Genomic DNA, 24,556 nt, shown 5'->3' with positions numbered 1-24,556 from the left:
AAATATTTTTAAAATAATTGTTTATAGAATTCTTTCCTAGATATATTTCACACCAGTAACTGAATTAAGTCACAATCAGATAAAATACATATACTTCTTAAGTTAAATAATTATCACATAAAGTGACTTTTCTTCTATGATTCACTTTCATGTTAGAAAAAACATACATAAATTTAACAAATGTTCCAAATCAATTTAAAGTAAGAATTTCCAGTTTTGTCTAACAAATATTTTGATGTCAAAAAAGTCTACTTAAAAACGGCTGAAAAGGAGTGACTACTACAAATACCAACATTTATTCAACATAATTGATAAAAAGTGCTGCATAGTATCCTGTAAAGCAGGTCACTCCCTTAAATAAAGAGAGAAAACAAGAGTTAAAGGCAAAAACACAAATGGAAACTTCCTATTTTTATGTTGAATACAAAGGCCACAAATAAAAACCTATAGCTTTAACCAACATCCTTTGCCACTGTCCTTTGTGTCTTCCTTACAATATGACTTGCTAACAATCACAAAACAGTTTAATGCCTCTGTCAACCACAAGAAAGTACTAAAATCACCATAATATAGGTTATATTAAGTGTACCAGCAATTTGGCAAAGAACAGAATGACTGAGGTAATACAGGTGGGCTGCACATGGTTACTAAGATAACTGGCACTTTTTGATAACATTTTTGTTTAAGGATCTGTACTTGCCACACCCATGCTGAAACTCTGACAATTCCAATCCATAATCTACTTATTCTATGATATTAAGTTTGAAATTAATGCAGAGCAATTCAACTTAAATGTGGTGCTTCAGTACCACGAGATGCTACATTGTTTGATTTAAAACCCTGGTTTATTTATCATTTAACTAAAATTTAGGAACGATTTGCTCAGACAAATCACATCTGCTGAAGCTATCTTGTCTGTTTCTTAGACTTACATACTGAAAACCACAGGAAAGTTATAGGAAAGACACCTACAAAATTAAAAAAAAAGAATTATACATCTTGATCATTTTTTTAAATTACGAATTGCCTGCAAAACTAACTGAGCACAATTTCAAAACAATTAAAAAAGAAATGAGGTTGCTTATGAACGCCATAGCTTTGGTGACAACTTAGAACCAAACTTTAGATCTGCAGTTGATCCAGACCTAAACATTTTGCTCATGCCTGATGTTCCCATTTATTTGCAGGGCTTTATGGCTACAGCACATTCTTCACTCATTGCACACATGACAGACACCTAGAAGGAAAAAAATGCAGGCAAAAATGTATTCAAAAGGCAATACATATATAAGATATAGTTAATTCATCATACATTGGATATTTGTGGATATTTTATACATATTGATTTTGTAAAGAGGTATTCCAAGATCAAATAATCCACTTTTTTTTAGTTTTCTAAAGCTAAATTTCTCAAATTGTGGTTTTTAAGAAAACTTCCAGGGAACAGGAGAATAAGAACTATAAATGTTTCAATACTTATTAGATGTTATACTTCTGAGAGTTATAACAAGATAAAGTAAGCCACCTTCACTCTTTAGTATTCCCATAACATCCTTTCTCATCCTTAAGAATAGTTCAGGCTGATCTTCAAAACAAATTCTGGATTGACAGTGTCTATTTAGTAAAAAATGAACTTTGATACTTTCTTTGGTAATGGCCATGGTAAAAGTTATCATGGGAAAACTGCCTAGTTCTAGAGATCATTTTCAACATTTCAGCAGTATTTAAAAGCTGTATTTCACAAATAGTATTTTACGCTAACTAGTTTAGGTCAAAGTTTTTATAAAGTGATTTAAAAAAACAATCTCTCCATAGGTCTTTACCTGTACATCTTCACCTGCATTATATTTTCCTTCTATTTCTTTGCCTAGTTCACCTTCTGGCAGCTTAAGATCCTCACGAACTTCACCAGTTTCTGTCAGCAGGGAAAGGTAACCATCCTGAATGCATATCAGCTATTGAAAGAAATTATATCATTTGCACTGATTAGATTACACCCACTCCTTTGTAATTTTTACATAAATTGCCAATTATATTAATTTTTATAAGTACACAGTAATACATTAATACACTTTTGGTGCTTAAGAATGCTACACATACAAAAGCATAAAATAGGTACAGACAAAAAAATATAAGTTCATTCCTTCCTGCACTCTCCCCTCCCACAAATCTCTAGGTTATTAAACAGTTTAGGCTTTTTTATAGAGTATCCTGAAGTTATGTACACAATATATAGTTGCTTTAAAAAATAAATGAGATATTATAAGTATTTTTCAGCAAGTTGTTTTCACTTAATATATCTTAGAAATCTTTCCGTTTTGGAAAATATGGACCTACCTTAGTCTCTAATCACTTCACAACTGCAAAGTTATACTGTAACTGATTTAACCATTTTTTGTATTAATGGGCATAAAAGTTATTTTCAGTTTTTCATGATTACAAACAATGTGTTTTATAATTTGATTATGAACAAACTGAAGTGGAAAATTTTTGGTCTCCAGCTCACTGCTAACAACACTAGATTTTTTAAAAAAGAAAAACATTAGCTTGTTGATGACATTAATGAAACAAAACCAGTCATCAACCTAACCTGCAAAAAAGCACAGTATTGATATCACTGAATTTCTTTCATTACAGGTATGAGGAAACAGCCAGGCCACATTAATTTATTCTAAAAGCATGTACACCATCAGTGTGCCTAGAATTTTAAGTTTTTTTTTTAATTGGGGTATTATTGCTTTACAATGTTGTGTTAGTTTCTACTGTACAACGAAGTGGAATTCCCTGTGCTATACAGCAGGTTCTCATTAGTTACCTATTTTATACATATTAGTTAGTGTATATATGTCAATCCCAATCTCCCAATTCATCCCACCTGCCCTTTCCCCACTTGGTGTCCGTACATTTGTTCTCTACATCTGTGTCTCTATTTCTGTCTTGCAAACAGGTTCATCTGTACCATTTTTCTAGATTCCACGTATATGCGTTAATATATGATATTTAGTTTTCTCTTTCTGACTTATTTCACTCTGTATGACAGTCTCTAGGTCCATCCACATCTCTACAAATGACCCAATTTCGTTCCTTTCTGTGACTGAGTAATATTCCATTGTATATATGTACCACATCTTCTTCATCCATTCGTCTGTCAATGGGCCTTTAGGTTGCTTCCATGACCTGGCTATTGTAAATAGGGCTGCAATGAACATTGGGGTGCATGTGTCTTTTTGAGTTATAGTTTTCTCTGGGTATATGCCCAGTAGTGGGATTGCTGGGTCATATGGTAATTCTATTTTTAGTTTTTTAAGGAACCTCCATACTGTTCTCCATAGTGGCTGTATCAATTTACATTCCCACCAACAGTGCAAGAGGGTTCCCTTTTCTCCACACCCTCTCCAGCATTTATTGCTGTAGGTTTTGTGATGATGGCCATTTTGACCGGTGTGAGGTGATACCTCACTGTAGTTTTGATTTGCTTTTCTCTAATAATTAGCGATGTTGAGCATCTTTTCATGTGCCTCTTGGCCATCTGTATGTCTTCTTTGGAGAAATGTCTATTTAAGTCTTCTGCCCATTTTTTGATTGCATTGTTTGTTTTTGTGATATTGAGCTGCATGAGCTGTTTGTATATTTTGGAGATTAATCCTTTGTCTGTTGATTCGTTTGCAATTATTTTCTCCCATTCTGGGAGTTGTCTTTTTTTTTTTTTTTTTTCTGGGAGTTGTCTTTTTGTCTTGTTTATGGTTTCCTTTGCTGTGCAGAAGCTTTTAAGTTTCATTAGGTCCCATTTGTTTAACAGGTTTTATAAAAGGCAATCACCCATCATACCATATGCTACCATTGACATACACAAAAAGAGTTAAAGACATGGTCCCTGGTCCCCTTTAGCCCCTATGACATAACACAGGCATACCACAGAGGTAGAGTTTCAAAGCTCTCCTCTATGGCACTACCAACTCTGGCAATGGCTTTCCACAGAAACCCCACCTACCACCAGAGATTTCAGTTTTTACACATGTCTACAATCTCAAAAACAAAAAACCATCCTACTGAGCCACCACAAACACTTTTAATTAATCTTTTGGTCACTCAAACATTTGTGAGGTAGTTGGCAGTAAAGCGGGAAGCAAGGAGGTTGAGACAGAAGTGTAATTTTTAAACAATTAACCACAGGCTCATCTTTTTTTATTTCAGCTCTTTTAACAATTCCCTGAAGTAGAACTTGTCAATTTCAAGAGTTAAAGGCTCCCACTCCACTAGTGACTGAACCACATAAACCAAATAATAATACTGATATTTTGGTATTTATATGGTATTTTATTTTTTAAAGGGAATTAAATAAAATAAGCCATGGGATGAAATATAAAGCATTTCAAATACAAAAAGATACAGACATATTATAAAACATCTAAAATATATATTTATAAGTATTAAATATTAAAATAAATTGCTATAAGAAATAAAATTGAAAATTTCAAAAATAAGCTAAGCTACAGAAAAGTAAAATTAAATAATAAAAGTAAATTATTTGATCTTAAATAAATTATTTAAAATTTTTCAGATATTGAGAAAAGTTGCAAAAATAATGCAATGAAATCCTTTATCTTTTACCTAGATTTACTCTTTGTTAACATTTAACCACATGTGCTATTTTTCCCTCTCTGTATATATGGAATATATAAAATGCATACCATACACATTCTTATTCTTTTCTTATTTTTGCTGAACCATTTGAGAGTAAGTTTCAAACATCATGACTCTTCAGCAATAATACTTCAGTGTGTTTTTCCCAAGAACAAAGACATATTCTTACATAGCCACAGTTTATTTTTCAAAATCAGGAAATTCAATATTGCTAACATATTATTCAATATATAGTTCATATTCAAATTTGCCAATTGTCCCAATATTGTCTTCGATAACAATTTTTCCCTTTCAACTCCAGGATCATGCCTTGTATTTATTTGGCTGTCATGTCAGTTTAGTCTCTTAATTTGGAACAGTTCCTGACCCTTTGTGTTGCATGACATTGACATTTTTGACAAGCACAGGTTCACTGTATTATAGAATGTTGCTCAGTTTGAGTTTGTTTTCTAATGAGTCAGCTAGCGCATTTTTGGAAGGATTACTACATATATGATGTGTCCTCAGAGTATCACATCAAGAGGCAAATTATGTCACTATGTCCTATTACTGGTGATATTAACTTTGATCACCTGGCTAAGGTAGTATCTGCAAGATTTTTCCTCTCTCAAGGTACCATTTCCCCTTTTGTAATTTTCAATCTTGAAAAAAAAAGCTAACGGTGTCATTTTTGTGTTTCAAGCATATTTCTGTGCAACTTTTTCAATCTTCCCTCAAAGCCCTCTCTGACGCTGTAGAGCTGGAAGGAGAGGATGGTAAGAAAACAGTTATAAGTCAATTCTAAATATTTCCTTCTGATTCCTCACCTGTAAGCAATCTACTTATTTGATAACTTTGAGATGTTTATGAACAATTTTTTTTTGGTAGAGAGAGCAATCATTTTGCTAATAGCAAGCAAGGAGACAGGAGAGGGCAGAGTCAGAAAACTTGTAATAGAGGAGTCAGGCATGCAGTGGTGTAGCAAGCTGCTGAATGACATTTGAAATTATACCATACACCCAAAATAGTAGTACCAGAATGTGGTATCTGTCATTTCCTACTAAAAGAATCCAATGTATGGTGCTATTTCTCTCCATAGGGCTCCTGGGAAAATGGATAATTCCAGGTCCACAGTAGGAAGTATACAAGATCAGAAAGCATGGTGCTATTAAAGACCACTAGGTCCATATCAAAGGGATTCAGGAGCTAACCAGAATAAGGTCTGGAATAAAGAAAGAACAATTTGATAATCAATAATGATAATAACTACAATGGATTGAAACATAAATGTGTTTAAATGCTTGAGTTCATAGTGAAAAAAAAAATTTCACTGGTCATCTTCAGTAGATGCCAGGAAACCAGCTAATTTTGAAAACTGGTACTTAAAGGGAAAGAATCAAGTATTTATACTGGCTTTCCTATTATACACTGTACCACAGGGTAAACAAAAAAGCTGAAGGAAACCTTCTCTTATAGAAGTGTTCTGGCTTTTAAAGAAAAAAAAAGTAACAGATGATTACTTTGTCTCCTTTAATAAATTAATGGATTGAGGCAATTATATATCTAATAACATCACAAAAAAAGAAACCATCAGGGGCTTCCCTCATGGCGCAGTGGTTAAGAATCTGCCTGCCAGTGCAGGGGACATGGGTTTGAGCCCTGGTCCAGGAAGGTCTCACATGCCGCAGAGCAACTAAGCCTTCGTGCCACAACTACTGAGCCTGCGCTCTAGAGCCCACAAGCCACAACTACTCAGCCCATGTGCCACAACTACTGATGCCCGTGCACCTAGAGCCTGTGCTCTGCAACAAGAGCAGCCACAATGAGAAGCCTGCGCACGGCAACGCAGAGTAGCCTCCGCTCACCACAACTAGAGAAAGCCCACACACAGCAACGAAGACTCAATGCAGCTAAAAATAAATTTAAAAAAATAAAATAAAAAAAAAGAACCCATCAGACTCATTTACTTGATGGTTGCACAGAATATCACCTATGGAGTAATTTTTGTTAAAGAAAAGAAGAAGAAAATAAAAATCTAAACTGGATCTGATCAAGTCTGTACATCTAATTATCAATTTTCAGGAAATATATGGGACAAAGGAAATGCAATTAGCAAAATACAGACTGCGCGAAAGTTTACAGAACAACTTATCTAGTTTCTTCATCAAAAATGGAGGGGAAGAGAGAGAGAGAGAGGGAGAAAGAAGGAAGGGAGGAAAGAGAGGGAAGAGAGGCTCAAATGCATGCCTGAGAGAGGAGAACCTATAAAGTAGATTTAAGAGATACCTCAACCAATTTCAATGCGTGGACTTTTATTTAGGTCCTGATTTAGAAAAACTGTAAAACAAAAACAGTAACTATCACATCTGAAAAAGCAAACAAAAAAACAAAGACAATTAGGAAAATGTAGATATTGATTGGATATTTGAAGATATTAAGGAATTACTAATTTTGGGGGTGCCACAGTATGCTTTCTGTCTTTTACAGCCCATACCTTTTAAAAATGTGTAGCAAAATATTTGCAGATGAAATGATAAATGATATAATATCTGGGATTAGCTTCAAAATAACCAAGAGGTAGACGGTACAGGAAATAAAAATAGATGGTGGGGTACAGATGAAACAAGATTAGTTATGTACTGATAATTGTGGAAGGTGGATGATGGGTACGTGAGGTTCATCAGATTTTGAAAATGTTCACAATAAAAAGTGAAAAAGAAAAATGCTATGGTATATCAGAATTCTAGAAAGAGCACTATAACCACTAAATAGTTGGGGGTACAGGGAGCTGAGGAAGCAAAGCATGAACTGAAAGGAAGGATATGGGGAGAGTAAGTGACTGCAGATTCTATCCATGATGTGGTCTGGTAAGAAAGAACATGAAAAAGGAGAATTATGGGGGAACTTTTTTGCTTGTATTTGTATTATTGGTATACAACAGAAGAAGGCTGGAGAAGGAATAGCATCATTACAGGTGGCTTAGCCCTAATTTCTGAATTTAATTTTATTTCTCAATCTATTTCAAAACAGTCAGACTTTTAGGTAAGACTTCCTCCTTTCTCCTTCTTCCTTTTCCTCTTCCCGCAGCACTCTCAAACTACTTCTTTAGAGCTGCTGGTCCCTGGGGGGAACTGAATGTTTGATCATTGTTATCAGACAACACAAGGAAATAACACTATCATCAACTAGAGTGTTATCTGACACACCAAGCCATAAAGTTGGGTATGCACAGCAGCACTCCATCATCAAGTAGAAGCTGCATATGTGAGATCAACTTGAGCAGCTCCTGAAAGCACCAACAAGTTGTATGAGACTTGGAAGCACCTTCTTCCGCAACATCCACAATTTCTCCCTCAACTTGTACCAATGACTTTGTGGGGAGTTCCCTATTACCACCTGACTGAAAAACAAAATTCAGAATGGTTTCTAGATGGTTATGCGTAGTCTGATGAAACTATTCAGAGGTGGCCCTGAAAGACAGTGGGGATGAGAACTTCATGTACTGGACTTGAAAGAAGAGAGAACCAAAGGTTTGGATTTACACTGATTATGGGCAAGGGCTAAGAGTATGGATGGAAGGTCAACAAAACTGAAAGAAAAAGATGGGAAAATTGCTGACAATAAGGTCTGGGAAAGTGGTACGCAGAGGGTCCTCTCCAAATAGTTAGAGAATCTGTCCATATAAATGCTTACCAAGGGGACATGCTACCGAGGAGGCAGACAATTAGGTGACAAGATGATTCTACCTGTGAATGTCATTTAGCTTCTTTTTGTAGTCTTCCCAGTCCTTGTTCAATTGGCTCACGAACAATTGGCCACCATGGCATGGGCTCAATGACACCGGTTTTCTCTCATCAAGGCTGATCTGACTACAGCCACTGCTGGTACCTCATAGCAGAGACCAATACAGAGTCCCTGCTATGGCACCATTTCCCCGGGGGAAGAGCCAGCTACCTGGTAACATCGTATGCCCTCCATCATGGAAGAGGCAGCAGTTTGTGCTCACTGTAACAGATCCTTACTCCACATATAAACCTGCCTTTGCTGCCTGCAGTGCTTCTGCTAAAATCTCATGTGTGGATTTGTAAACTGTCACATTACTGTCAGTACCTCACATAGTATCATTTCTGGCTAAAAAATTCATTTAACAAGCAAAATAAAAAGACAACAGGACAATGCTCAGAGAATTCACTGGTCCATGTCCTCCATCATTCTAAGACAGTTTGCCTGTGTGCATTTGCCTATTGAAGACTCATCTTTGCCTCCTGCTGAATGACACACTCTGGGCCTGGGTGCTATTTTACAGGTTAACTATATTCCAATACATGGTACTATTTCTCCCATAGGTAGAATACACAGGTCTAGGAACCAAAGGTAGGAAGGAGACTCTTCTCACTATTACCCTTAATGATACTGTAGCAAAATATCTGTTTCTTGTCCCTGCAGTACTGGGATCTGCTGGTTTAGAGGTCTTCTACTCCAAAGAAAGACTGCTTTTACCAGGGAACACAAAGATTCCCCAGAACAGGTATAAATTATAAAAAGACTTTAGGCACAAGGAATTCATAGCATCATTATTTTCTTTGTTGTTCTATTTTAGTTGCAACAACAAAATTCAACTCCATATCCAAAAGACATATCACTTATTTGAAGAATATACTAGGATTTAATATTCACAGTTTTGGCAATTCATCAATAATCCAAAGATGCACAATATACACTTTAACATGTCCTGTAGTGATTAGTTTTCCTTCTGAAAAGTGGTCTTTAAATGACAGGTTAAACTTTAGTAAATGCAGAAAAGGCATTCAACTTGTGGTGTAGTACACAGGAACACAGAACTTTCTAAAGAAATATGACTCAAGTGCGTACCAGAGTTTGAACAAGTGTTTCTATATTTAAGAGTCTGGGGATTCCCAAAGGTGTCTGGGTGTATTTGTATTTTACACCATCAGTGAGCCCCAGATAACCATAACTACTTTTGGGAGAAGTGATGGAAATTAGCAATTCCAATCCAAGCTACATCTTGGAATGGAATTCAGGAGACAATTTTCCCTTCATTCTGAACTTATGTTAAAATATGTAAAATTAAAATCGTAAATATTGATACATTTCTTTTCCTAAACAAAGACTTACTTTTTAATTATTATAATGAACAGATATATATATTTCACTTTAGCTGACTGTCAAACTGGCACTTGAAATACTGAATTCAGCAAATACAAAGGACTACAGGTAGCTAAATAATAAGTAGAAATTTAATCAAGGCACTTGGAAAGGTGAGTGAAGACCACCATAGGACAATAAATATAACTGGAAAGGCTCATGGAACTAATTTTTTTTAATGAACAGAAATAAGTATTCTATAGTGACTTGATAATGAAGGGATGTGATCACTGAGTGCTCACTCTGCAAGGCACTATTCTAAGAATTAACTAATTAAACCTCACAGTGATTCCATGAGGAGTTTATTATTCTTATCCTTATTTTATAAAGAAAGGCAGGTGAGAGATTAAATAACTTGCCAACCAAGGTCATGCAGTTAGTAAGTGCCAAAGCAAGGATCTGGACCCAGACTGTTGGGCTTGAGTCATTCTCTGATCCGCTCTGGAATACAGACTACATACCAAAGGCTGGGACTACGGCGAGGCAAGTGAGGCACTTGTCTTGGGTGCAAAATTTAAGGTGGCACGCGCACACACACACACACACCCATCAGTGATCAGGTTAATGTAATATTTTTAAAAATTAGAATTAATGCATATATTCTATAATGAACAAAATATCAGACAGGATCAGGCCCCTGTGTGGCTTGGCATTGTTTCTGGTACTGTCTTTATTTAAAATTTTGTGCTTGAGGCAAGGGCCTCACTCATCTCATACCCCTCATCCTAGTCCAGGTCCTGCTTTATCTCAAAATAAAACCCAAACCAAAATTTTCCTTTATGTTAAATCTTGAGCTCCAATCAATGACTGGCTAATTTGATCACTGTAGTAGTCATCTGAACTACTTATGCCATCTTTCTGAAACACTCAAGGGCAAAAGCTTTGTATGTTGAATGAATATTAATGAATATTGAATATTCAAAGCATTCACACGTTAAGGATGAAAACAGAAATCTGTTTTTGGCAAAAGAAAATTCTATGCTTAGCTTTAGTTGGCTGTACTATCTTTACCTCATTGAGTAATCATGTATGCATTTAACAAATGTTTATTGAGCATCCACTATATGCCATGTCTAAATTAGGTGCTCCAAGAATAATGGAATGATTAAGTGAAGTTTTTATACAGAAAAAGGGGAAGCAGAAAAAAAAAACTACTTTGAGGGAATTATGGAGGACATTTTCTCATTAATCTTCATATTATCCCTCCTTTGTAGATGAGAAGACTGAGGCTCAGAGAGGTTGCGTAATTTGTCCAACATCACCCAGCTTGAAAGTGGCAGAACTAGATCAAAACTCAGATCTGCCTGACTTAAAAAAAACCTTGCTATTATTATACTAAGACAATTCAAATTTCTATGAAGACTTCAAAGCAACCTAGAAAACATTTGTAAGTGGGAAAATGAAAACATAAAACTGCTTACTAGATTAAAACTGTGCAAAAATATGTTTACATATGGACAAAAAGTAAAAGGAAATCATTGGATAATTGCAGTTAATGGTGACATTCTTTAAAAATTATACAACACAATATGAGGTATAGAAAGGAACAAGTTTAAATTGGGTAAAACGAATTCGAGTGTCACACTTGTATTTTTCACTATGTAAAATGAAAAGAGTTCTATATATAGTATGTTTGATAAAGAAATTGCAGACTTTCAAGAAAGACTTTAGTTATGATTAATCTGAGCTCCCACATTCTATGAGGTCAGTGGTTTGGTTACCATCAATACTCCAAACAAGAAAACACTATCATTAAACATGACTTATCCAAATGCATAATTGGAACTAAAACTTGCAGTTTATACCTATAATTTAACAAAAGATCACAGCATGGTCACTGAATACAAATAAAACAATTACGAAGTTTTTGTATTTTCTTCACCATATTCAGTGACCATACACCTTATCCTTTGTGTTTATGGCTTTCAACTTATTTCCCTATTTAAGAATACCAAATTCTGACACACATTCACTAATACACACAAATTTGGTTGGTGGAACATGAATTCCAACAATTTCTTGAGAGTCTTAGGTCTGGTAAGGGAAAAGAAATACCTGGAAAGTATTTACAACAAAGAGAAATAATTTACAACAAGGAAAATAGTAATTTTACTCAACATTGGACTCACAATATGGAGTCACTTGATTTGAGAAATAATAAGTGTTCAAATTTTTTAAAATGCAAGAATGTTAAAAAGTGGCAAACTAGCAGTCATCCTAGATAAGGTACCAAGTGTTAAATAGCACTATCTATTTCTCCAATTTCTAAAATAAGTGGTACTTAACAATTGGTTAGAAAAACCTACAAAACTACTTGTGGGTTTTATTAAATTACAATGGACAGTAGAAAATATTTGCACCTTCAGGAAACAAGCAGCATTCTAAAGGAAATTAGTACTTACTTGATAATCATTTCTCTTAATATTTGGAACATCCATGTTGTGAGTAGAAGGGCAAATATCTTCATATTTTTTGCCCGTGAAAATATCAATTCCAACAAGGTGAACCTAACAGAGACGGGAGAACAGGAAACTGTTTAATCTTTGCCAAGATATCACTCATTACATACACAGACGCATAATACTAAAGCTGATTATGACAGATTCTTTCTCCTTCCAAGGTCATCTAATTTTACTTTCTTAAAAAAAAATGTAGTGGTCATACAACTGAGAAGCAGTGAACAACTAAACAGTATCATGACATATCAAGACCCAATATCATATAGTCTAGTAATTCAATCATAAGAGTGATTAAGAACAATGAATTTAGGTTCGTTAGAATGTTAGAACAGGTTTTCTCATTTGTAAACTGAATAGATTGTCTAAGTCACTAGGATTCAGGAAAGTTTCAGTTCCCAGTTAATGAAACATTATAAGGGCCCAAGAAGGAAATGTTACCTTTCAGTATTCAAATAGCTGATCACCCAGTAATTGTGGGAAGAAAAAAAAAAGTGTCATTATACACTTATAACTACAGAAACCTCATGTTCTGTAATGGAATACAAATGATCAAAATCCCAACACCAAGAAAGACCTGGAAGGGCATTTACCTTTGCATGACCGTGCTTTCCAGTTTTGGAAGTTGACATCTCCACTATTTTGCATGGTCGTCCTTTGAGCACCACGAAGCCGTTTTTGCGCAGGGCCGAACACTGCATAGGGTAAGTGCTGGAAGCCCCAGCATCTCCAGTAGTGAAATCAATTTCGTCCGCCATGGTGGGCTGGGGAGATGGTTGCTTTTCTGAGGGTACTATGCAAAAAGTTTGTTTGCTTTTTAACAACTGGCATGCAGGCAGGGAAACGCCTCATTTCGGAGAGGTTACGAGCCACGCATCATGGATCTATTATTTTTGCATTTATAGAACACCCACCCAGAATAGTGGGGACTTTCTAACTCCGGCCTTACAAACTTTTCCATCCTTCGGTGGGGAGGTGGGAGGGAAGTCGCAGAAGAGCTCGTTGAGGGGGGTGGGGATACCCGCCCAGGGCGCTCACCCGCGCTGGGGGCAGCAAATCCCGGCCCCACCGTCCCACTGCAGGAGGAGCCGGTGACTTTCCCGCACCGCGCCGCGCCTCCCGGCCCTCCGCCGCCGCCCGGATCCTCACTGCGGGGGGCCCAGCCCAGGCCTCATGTCCCCACGAAGGATGGAGATAACAGGACCTGGCCAGCAGCACCTGGCCCTCGGGCAGCGGGAGCGCACTTCTCCCCCCAGCCCGCAGCGCCGTCACTTCGGCCTCTCAGACGCCCCCTGTCCTGCCGGCATCCCCGGCCCGGCCCGGCGCCTCACGGGCCTGAGCCTTGGCGGGTCCCGCGCTCGCCTCGGTCCCCCTTCCATCCTTCCTCCTCTCCACGGTTGGGGCTCGGCTCCGGCCGCCTTCCCCGGCCCTGCCTCGCTCCGGTCTGAGCCCCACCACCTTTTCCCAGAGTCTTCACCTTTCAGCAGGGAAAGAGCGCCTTTCGCCTGCGTAACCGCGCCAGTCTCCCACAGCTGCGGCGGCGGCAGCGCTGGCGACCTCGGCAGTTCCAAGACACGGGGCGGGGCCGCCACACTTCCCACACCCCGGCCTCCCCGCCCTTTCCCGCCCCCACATCAGCCCTACTTCCGGGATAGGTCCCGGCGCGTCATAGGCACCGCCCTCTCGCGCTACCATTGGCTACAAGGTTCCCGAGGCCCCTCCCGTCACGTGAAGAGCGCCCTGGCAACCCCACGTGCTGCGGACTAGTGCACTTCCGGCGTGAAGAGCACTTTCTGGAGTTCGGTTGCTGAGGGTAAACTAGCCGGCAAGGAAACTTGCTCCCTCAAACTTTTAGGTTCGTTACGTTCGGGTCCCAGTCGAAGTTAATGGGAACCAAGCCACGCACTCGGTGGCCCTTGACGTCAGGTGCGTGGCGGTTGTCATGTGACGGCTGCCAGAACTCGCGACGCATGGGCCTTCAACGGTTGTGCCTCGTGACTGTGGAGGGAACTTTGTGTTCCAACTTCTGGCCCAACTTGCAGCCATACTTGGCGTTGAAAACCATGCTTCTTCCTCGAGGAAGAGCGTGAGTGCAGTATTTTATTACGTGGCTCCCGCTGTGGGTTTTGCGGGGGACCCTAGCCACCCGTGATGAGATTCCAGCAGCCACAGCCACTGCTGCTGCCGCTCCACCAGGATCCACCGTGCTCCCAGGGGTGGGAACTCCTGAGACGTCCGCGACCTAAAAAGCAGCGGTGAAATGACCTAACTAACTCTTCACATCAGAGGCTGTTATGGAGTTTTGGAGGCAAATGGGTGTCTGACTCCTACTGCATTGTCCAGACGAAAGATGTTCTGCCAGACGCAGCTCTTCCTTCCTCCTGGCATTGGCATTCCTTTGAGTTTGAGGTATGTCCGTACCTCATTAGACCAGTTGGGTTGTCTTGGAATCAATGTGGAGCCAATAGCGACTTGAATAGGATTAGGATCGAGATTCTTAGAAAGAGATGCGTTCTCCTTTTCTCAGTGGTTTCACAACCCACCACATTCTCCTGCCTTGGAGAGGTGACCTTTACCCCAGTTTATGTGGCCCTATGACTTTGTATTGCTGTCTCATGAAAAATCCCATTTCTCACTTTCCTATGTGGCTCTAAGTTTTTTCACAGGTATTTCACACATGTTGTCTAATCTAACCTCTACAATAAGTAAGTGAACTCTCTAAACTGAGCTCAGCCTCTACCTAATATGTGAAAGAGCCAGATTAGAACCCTGGTTCATGAGTCCACTCTGCTTTTCCTTACACCACCTAACCTTTCCCTATTATTATTAGGACAGTTACAAATATTTAAAGAGTATTTATGTAAGCAGGTAGTGCATTATTCCTTTAATTTTGACTGTTACTCCTTTTTTAACTTCAAATTTACTAAGTTATAACTTATACAAAGTGGAATTTACCCTTTTTAGTTCTATGAGTTTTGAAAAACATAGGCAGCTAAGTAACTACCACTATAATCCTATAAACAAGATATAGGATATTTCCCTCATTTCAGAAGTTTCTTTGTGCCTCTTTGTGGTCAGTCCCCTCCCGCCACACCCAGCCCCTGGCAACCATTAGCAACTACTCTTTAGTCTACATTTTCAGTTGTGGAAAAAGGCAAAGAAAAGTTGAGTAATTTGCCCCAAATTACACATCTAGCGAGTCAGAGAGCCAGGATTGAACTCTAAGGCAGTTTGGCTCCACAATCACTGCTACCACCGTATACTACCACATGCTGCCTATATACCACCATATATTGCATTCACAAAAGATTTGGATTTGGTCGAATGATCCAGCGTCATTCATTCAATATAGCTGATTCTAGTAAAGTTGCTGGAACATTGAATTAGCAAATACTGAACTATTGCTACTAGAGGAAGTACATAGTACATTCCTGTGAGCATGACAACATTTTGGTCAGCTAATATATAATCTTGCTTTATGTGTGTTTCTGTTTGAAGACACTTTATTTAATATATATTGGTTCATTAACATTTAACTCACAGCCAACAGCACTGTAATTCATACCGAAAGGAAGCTTATCTAACACATATTTGTTCTCTGTAAGGCACATTACAGCCTTCATGTGCTTAGAAACACTAGACAGCACTTCAGTATTATGCTTGGGGACCATTTTATATAGCCAAGTCATCAACAGAAGTCACAAAAATGTGAAAAGTGGCACTAATAGACTGTGAAAAGAATACTTGTTTACAGTTTGATAGCTCAAACAAGAAGGCAGAGCATTGCCTTGTTTGACCTGGCTAGGAAAATGTGTATTGGATGACTCAAATCTTCTGCTATTCTGTGAATGTCCACAAATGACCATGAAAGCACAGTGAGTATTGATTTTGGGGTTACAAGTAAATTTTAGTGACTAGACATATTCACAAATATGGAATCCATGAAAAATGAGGATTGACTTTTTATCTTAGTGCTCTCAGCACTGGAATTACTCTGTGGACCAAGATAGCCCCTTGTTCATTAGATGCTTGCCGACCAGTGCAGGTCGTCTAGCAATTTTAACAGATAGAATACTGCTAAAGAAATAACTACAGGGTGCTGGAATAAAGGGCTTGGTCGTCCTCATCTGGTCTAGGTATTGTCCAGTTGAAGTATAATGCAAGCAACATGTAATTTTGAGTTTTATTGTAGCCACATAAAAAAGTAAAAAAGATGAAATTAATCTCAATAATATATTTTATTTAAGCCAATACATTCAAAATATTATTTCACATATCACCAATATAAAAATTATTAATAAGATAATTTTACATTTCTTATACTAAGCCTTCAAAATCTGCTATAGATTACATCTCAATTAAGACTAGCCATATTCAAGTGCACAATAGCTGTGTGTGACTGGTGGCTACCATATCGAACAGCACAAGTCTAGAAGATTTAAAGATTACTTCTCTGGCGGTGATATCTTAATTTGAGATCTGAAAAATGAGTGAAAGCAATGAGGAGGAGTTTGGAAATGTTATTTTAGGCAAAAGGATTGGGAGTACAAAGGCCTATAGGTGTCAGAATTGTGGCATCATCCTGGACTGCATATGGTTTAGTGTGACTGGTGTGTACTCTAAAAAGAAATGGATGAATTTGGATTTTCTCCCAAAGGCAATAGAGAAACAGTGAAATGGTACATAAGAAAATGACAAGAACATATTTTTTATTTAGAAAGACCATTCTGGTTGTGATAAGGAGAATTTTTAAGGGGGAGAAAATATTGGAAATATGAAACCAATTAGGAAGAAATAGTTAATGTTGGTGAACAAAGGTGGTGGCTATGAGAATATAGAGAAGACAGATTCAAGAGAATTGTAAGAGAAAATGGAAGAATGTCATAATTAATTGAATGTTGAGGGTCAGAAGGGAAGGGAGACACAGGATGTGAAGAAGAGGAAAGAGTCAAATTAAAAACTGGAAAGATGGTGGCACCATTTGTTGAGATAGAAAATATAAGAGAAAAAACAAGTTTCCAGGGAAAATTGAGTTCACTTTTAGGTAGATCAAGTTTAAGGTTCCTGTGGGAGAGAGTTATATGTTAAATAGAGATGGACATATGTGAATCATCAGTATATAGATGGTGATTAATGCTAAAGCAAGAGACTCACAGCTTTAAGGACACAGACTGAAAGTGAAGGGATGGAGAAAGATATTCCATGAAAATGGAAACCAAAATAAATCTGGGGTAGCTGTACTTAGACAAAATAGACTTTAAGGCGAAGACTGTAATAAGAGGAAAAGAAAGTCATATAATGATATCAGAGTCAATCCCAGAAAATGGATTAATGTTGGTAAATATTTATGCACCCAGCATGGGAGCACCTAAATATATAAGACAAATATTAACAGACCTAAAGGGAGGAGTAGACAACAATACCATAATAGTAGGGGACTTCAATATCCCACTTTCACAGTGGATAGATGATCCAGACAGAAAACAAATAAGGAAACATTGGACTAAAACTACACGTTTGGGGCTTCCCTGGTGGCGCAGTGGTTGAGACTCTGCCTGTCGATTCAGGGGACACGGGTTCGTGCCCTGGTCCGGGAGGATCCCACATGCCGCGGAGCGGCTGGGCCCGTGAGCCATGGCCGCTGAGCCTGCGCATCCGGAGCCTGTGCTCCGCAACGGGAGAGGCCATAACAGTGAGAGGCCCATGTACCACAAAAAATACAAAACAAAAACAAAAAAAACTACACGTTTGACCCGATGGACTTAACAGTTACAAAACATTCCACCTGATAGCAGAAAACACATTCTACTCAAGAACACGTGGACCATTCCTCAGGATGGATAAACATATCCATCAAAGGCCACAAAACAAATCTTAATAAATTTAAAATTGAAATTATATCAAGCAACATTTCCAACCACAGTGGTATGAAACTAGAAATCAATTGCAGTAAAACTGGAAAATTCACAAGTATGTGGAGATTAAACATGCTACTGAACAACCAATGGATCACAGAAGAAATCGAAAGAAAAATAACAAATATCTTGAGGCAAATGAAAATGGAAACACAACATACCCAAACTTATGGCATGCCACAAGTGTAGTCCTAGGAAGGAAGTTATACTGATAAGTGCCTTAATTAAGAAGAAAAGAAGATCCCAAGTAAACAGCCTAAGTTTACACCTCAAGAATCCAGAAAAAAAAACCTAAAGTTACTAGAGGGAGGAAATAACAAAGATTAGAGCAGGAATAAATGAAACAGAGGGTAGAAGGACAATAGAAAAGGTCAGTGAAAATAAGCAGGTTTTTTAAAGAAGATGAACAATATAGACAAAGCTTTAGCTACACTTACCAAGAAAAAGAGAGATAAAACTCAAATAAAATTATAAACAAAAGAGGAGACATTACAACTGATACCACAGAAATACAAAGAATCATGAGAGACTACTATGAACAGTTGTATGCCAACAAATTGGGCAACCTAGAAAAAATGGATATATTACTGGAAACATACAACCTACCAAGACTGAATCATGAAAAATAGAAAATCTGAACAGATCAATTACTAGTAAGGAGATTAAATCAGTAATCAAAACCTCCCAACGAAGAAAAGTCCAGAACCAGATGGCTCCACTGGTGAAGTATACCAAACATTTAAGAAGAATTAATTCCAATTCTTCATAAACTTTCCCAACATATTGAAGAGGAGGGATCACATCTAGACTCATTTTATGAGGCCTGCATTACTCTGATAACCAAAACCAGACAAGGACACTACAAGAAAGGAAAATAACATAGTGCAAAAATCCTCCACAAAAATATTAGCAAGATGAATTCAGTACATTAGAAAGATCTATTCCAGGGGTGCAAGGATGGTTCAACATCTGCAAATCAATCTATGTGATACATCACATTAACAAAATGAAAGATAAAAATCATGTGATCATCTCAATAGACACAGAGAAAGCATTTGACAAAATTCAACATCCATCATGATAAAAACTCTCAACAAACTGTTTATGGTGGGAATGTACCTCAATATAATAAAGGCCACATATGACAAACGCACAGTTAACATTATACTCAATGGTAAAAAGCTACAAGCTTTTCCTCTAAGATCAGGAACGAGACAAGGATGCCCACTCTTGCTACTTTTATTCGACATAGTACTGGAAGTTCTAACCAGAGAAATTAGGCAAGAAATAGAAATAAAAGACATTCAAATTGAAAAGGAAGAAGTAAAATTGTCTCTATTTGCAGGTGGCATTATATTACATGGAGAAAACCCTAAACTCCACCAAAAAAACTGTTAGAACTAGTAGACAAATTCAATAAAGTTGCAGGATGCATATTCAAAAACAGTTGTGTTTCTACACTCTAACAATGGACTATCAAAAAGGGAAACTAAAACAACAATCCCCAAAGCAACCCAGTGTCTGTCAACAGGTGGTTGAATTGAGACAATATGGCATTACACACACACACACACACACACACACACACACTGGAATATTACACAGCTATAAAAATGAAATACTGCTATTTGCAACAATATGGATGGACCTAGAGAATATTAATGCTTATTGAAATAAGTCAGACAGAGGAAGACAAATACTGTATAATGTCACTTATATGTGGAATCTAAAAAAATAATACAAATTAATGTATATGCAAAACAGAAACAGACTCACATATAGAAAACAAACTTGTGGTTATCAAAGTGGTGGGGAAGGGACAAATTTGGGGTATGGGATTAACAGATTAAAAACTACTGTACATAAAATAGATAAGCAACAAGGATATACTATATAGCACAGGGAATTATACCCATTACCTGTAATAATCTATAATGGAGTATAATCTGCAAAAATACTGAATCTGTGCTGTACACCTGAAACTAACATAATATTGTAAATCAACTATACTTTAATAAAATAATAAAACAATCCCATTTATAATTGCATCAAAAGGAATAAAATTCTAAGGAATAAATTTAACCAAGGAGGCGAAAGACATATACACGGAAAACTCTAAGACTTTGAAATTGAAGAAGACACAGATAAAATATTTTCCATGCTCATGGATTGGAAGAATTAATATTGTTAAAATGTCCATACTACCCAAACCAATCTGCAGATTCAATACAGTTCCTGTTAAAATTCCAATGGCATTTTTCACATAAATAGAAAATCCTAAAATTTGTGTGGAAGTATCCCAAATAGCCAAAATAATCTAAAGAAAGAAGAACAAAGCCAGAGACATCATGTTTCCTGATTTCAAACCATATTACAAAGCTATAGTAATCCAAACGGTATGGTATTGGTACAAAAACAGACACGTAGATCAATGGACTAGAAAAGTAGCCCAGAAAATAACCCATGCTATATGGCCAATTAAGTTATGACAGAGGAGCCAGGAATGTACAATGGGGAAAGGATAGTCTCTTCAATAAATGGTGTTGAAAAAAACTGGATAGCCAGATGCAAAAGAATGGAATTAGACCCCTATCTTATACCATACACAAAAATCAACTCAAAATAGATTAAAGATGTGAACATAAGACCCAAAACCATAGAACTCCTAGAAGAAAATATAGGGGGTAAGCTTCTTGAAGTTGGTCTTGGCAATGATTGTTTTTGCATATTTCATCAAAAGCAAAAATAACAAAAGAAAAAATAAACAAGTAGGACTACACCAAACTAAAAAGCTTCTGGACAGCAAAGGAAACCATCAACAACATGAAAAGACCACCTGTGGGATGGAAGAAAATATGTATGCAAATTGTACATCTGATAAGGGGTTAGTATCCAAAATATATAAAGAATCCACACAATTCAATAGCAAAAAACCCAAGCAATCTGATTTTAAAATAGGCAGAGGAACAGAATAGACAATGTGTGGGATGGAAAAAAATATGTATGCAAATCATACATCTGTTAAGGGGTTAGTATCCAAAATATATAAAGAATCCACACAATTCCATAGCAAAACAAACAAACAAACAAACAAACTGATTTTAAAATAGGCAGAGGAACAGAATAGACACTTTTCCAAAGAAGACATACAGATGGCCCACAAGTACATAAAAAGGTTCTTAACATCACTGATCATCAGGGAAATGCAAGTCAGAATCACTAGAGTATCACCTCACACTTGTTAAAATGGCCATCATAAAAAAGACAAGAGATAACAAGTGTTAGCAGGATGTGGAGAAAAGGGGACCTTTGTGCACAGTTTTGGGGAATGTAAAATGGTGCAGCTGCTGTGGAAAACATCATGGAGGTGCCACAAAAAGTTAAAAATGGAACTACCATATGATCTAGCAATCCCACTTTTGTGGATATACCCAAAGGAAATGAAAACAGGATACTGAAGAGATATCTGCACTCCCATGTTCATTGCAGTATTATTCACATATTCAAGGTATGGAAATAACCTAAGTGTTTGTCAGTGGGTGAATGGATAATGAATAAAATATTATTCAGTCACGCAAAAGAAGGATATCCTGCCACTTTTGACACATAGATAAACCTTGAGGGCATCATGCTAAGTGAAATAAGCCAGATGTAGAAAGAAAACTACTGCATTTAGGTTTCATTATACATGGAATATTAAAAAAAAAAGATAAATGTATGACGTATGACATGATGGATGTGCCAATTAACTAGATGGAAGGAATCGTCTCACAACATATACATGTATCAAATCGTCATTATGGACACTTTAATTTTCTTACAACTTTGTAAATTATACCTCAATATAAAGTTTTTAAAAGAATGTAAAATATCTCATTAATAATTTCTTATACTGATTACATGTTGAAATAATATTTTGGATATGTTAGATTCGAAATATATTATCAGTGTCAAATAATTAGATAGGGCAAATAGAAAACAAATAGCAAAAAGAGAGAACTAAATTTAACCTTATCAATGATGACATTAAATATAAATGGATTAAACATTCCAGTTAAAAGGCAGCGATTGTAAGACTGGAGAATCACACAATACATGCTAATGACATTAAATATAAATGGATTAAATATTCCAGTTAAAAGGCAGAGATTGTCAGACTGGAGAATCACAAAATACATGCCATCTACAAGAAATACGTTAAAAATAAAGACACAGGGCTTCCCTGGTGGCGCAGTGGTTGAGAATCTGCCTGCTAATGCAGGGGACACGGGTTCGAGCCCTGGTCTGGGAGGATCCCACATGCCACGGAGTAACTAGGCCCGTGAGCCACAACTACTGAGCCTGTGCGTCTGGAGCCTGTGCTCTGCAACAAGAGAGGCCATGATAGTAAGAGGCCCACACACTGCGATGAAGAGTGGCCCCTGCTCGCCACAACTAGAGAAAGCCCTCGCACAGCAACAAAGACTCAACACAGCCAAAAATAAATAAATTAATTAATAAACTCCTACCCCCAACATCTAAAAAAAAAAAAAGAAATGCTCTATTTAAAAGTAAAGACACATACAGGTGAATGTAAAGGGATGAAAAACTAGATGCCATTCAGACAGTTAGCATTAAAATGTAGGAGTGACTATATTGATATCAGATAAAGTAGACCTCAAGACAAAGAGTATTACCAAAGGAAAAGAGACATTTCATAATGATAAAAAGATTGAATCTTTAGGAAAATCTGTAATTTAAGTGTGTATATGCATAATAACAGAGCTTAAAAATCCATGAAGCAAAAACTAATAGAGCTAAATGGAAACATAGATAGGTTCACAATCACAGTTGGGTATTTTTAAATACCTCTCTCAGCAGTTTGTGAGAGGTTGGCTAGATTTGTCCTGTGGGTTGTAGTTCACAAATCCATGATCTAGAGTAAGTAAAAGGCAGGAAAGAATAAATACAAACACAGGATCAATGAGGTACTTTAAAAATAGAGAAAATAGCCAATGCTGAACCCTAGATAGAGTTCTAAACAACAAAAAAAGAGAATACACAAATGACCAACATCAGGAATGAAAGAAGGGCTAGTGCCATAGATTCTTCAAAATAAATGGGTAATATAGAAGTACAATGAACAACTTATGGCAATAATTTTAACAAATTAGGTGAAATGAACACATCCTTAAAACCATGCAACATGGATGCAAGGTGAAACAGAAAATCAGAATAGCCCTACGTCTATTTTTAAAAATTGAACTCATCATCAAAAATATTTCCAGAAAGAAATCCAGACGTTTTCTGCTGAATTCTATCAAAATTTTAAGAAAGAAATAGCACCAATTTCACACAAACTCTTTTAGATATTAGAGAAAAGTACATTCCACAAATCATTTTTTGAGGCCAGCATAACCCTGTTTCCAACTCCTGACAATTACAAGAAAATTATAATCTAATATTCCTTATGAAAATAGATGTCAAGATCCTTAACAAAATATTAGCAAGTTGAATTCACCATATATATATGAAAGGGTAATAACATCATGATCAAGAAGTCAAGAGGGTTTCACTTTGGGAATGCAAAGGCTGTTCAATATTTAAAAATCAACAAATGTAGGAGTAAATGGATTTTCATGACATTGAATTAGGTGATGGTTTCTTAGATGTGGCACCAACAGCACAAGGAATAAAAGAAAAAGAGACAGATAAATTGGACTTCATCAGTATTAAAAACATTTGTACTTCAAAGGACACCATCAAGAAAGTGAAAAGAAAACCATGCAGTGGGAGAAAATATTTGCAAATCATATATTTGATAAAGGATTTGTATATGGAATATATAAAGATCACTTACAACTCAAAAATAAACAGACAAATAACCCAATTTTAAAAATTGACAAAATATTTCTCCAAAGAAGATATAGAGGGCTTCCCTGGTGGTGCAGTGGTTGAGAGTCCCCCTGCCGATGCAGGGGACGCGGGTTCGTGCCCCCGTCCGGGAAGATCCCACATGCCGCGGAGCGGCTGGGCCTTTGAGCCATGGCCGCTGAGCCTGCGCGTCCGGAGCCCGTGCCCCGCAACGGGAGAGGCCACAACAGTGAGAGGCCCGCGTACCGCAAAAAAAAAAAAAAAAAAGATACAGAAATGGCCATTAAGCACATAAAAAGATTATCAACATCACTAGTTATTAGGGAAATGCATATCAAAACCACAATGAGATACCACTTTATACCCACTAGGATGGCTGAAATAAAAATGCAGACAATAACAATTGTTGGCAAGGATGTAGAAAAATTGGAACCTTCATACATTGCTGGTGGGATAGTAAAATAGCGCAGCTGCTTTGGAAAACAGTTTGGCAGTTTCTCAAAATATCAAACATAGAGACAGCATGTGACCTAACAGTTCTAC

General features: G+C 37.2%; 1 protein-coding gene across 2 annotated transcripts; it reads right to left on the bottom strand.

Annotated features, from left to right (window-relative positions):
• Positions 1-216: 216 nt before the first annotated feature.
• Positions 217-13,833, bottom strand: EIF5A2 (eukaryotic translation initiation factor 5A2). Of its 2 annotated transcripts, none has more exons than XM_029214891.1 (5): positions 13,723-13,833; positions 12,839-13,009; positions 12,192-12,296; positions 1,824-1,955; positions 217-1,237 (listed from the first exon to the last, which is right to left on the bottom strand). In XM_029214891.1, the coding sequence occupies exons 2-5, from the start codon at positions 13,001-13,003 to the stop codon at positions 1,178-1,180; spliced, it is 462 nt and encodes a 153-aa protein (XP_029070724.1). In that variant the 5' UTR covers positions 13,004-13,009; positions 13,723-13,833; the 3' UTR covers positions 217-1,177. The 2 variants fall into 2 exon arrangements, with proteins under 2 accessions (XP_029070724.1, XP_029070723.1); XM_029214890.1 differs by having other exon boundaries at positions 12,839-13,038; positions 13,723-13,808.
• Positions 13,834-24,556: the final 10,723 nt, after the last annotated feature.

The sequence above is a fragment of the Monodon monoceros genome, unplaced genomic scaffold (genome assembly GCF_005190385.1).
Source record: "Monodon monoceros isolate NGI ecotype Baffin Bay Population unplaced genomic scaffold, NGI_Narwhal_1 Super_Scaffold_11, whole genome shotgun sequence".
Classification (NCBI taxonomy): Eukaryota; Metazoa; Chordata; class Mammalia; order Artiodactyla; family Monodontidae; genus Monodon; species Monodon monoceros.
This window is presented reverse-complemented; position numbering and strand designations above follow the sequence as displayed.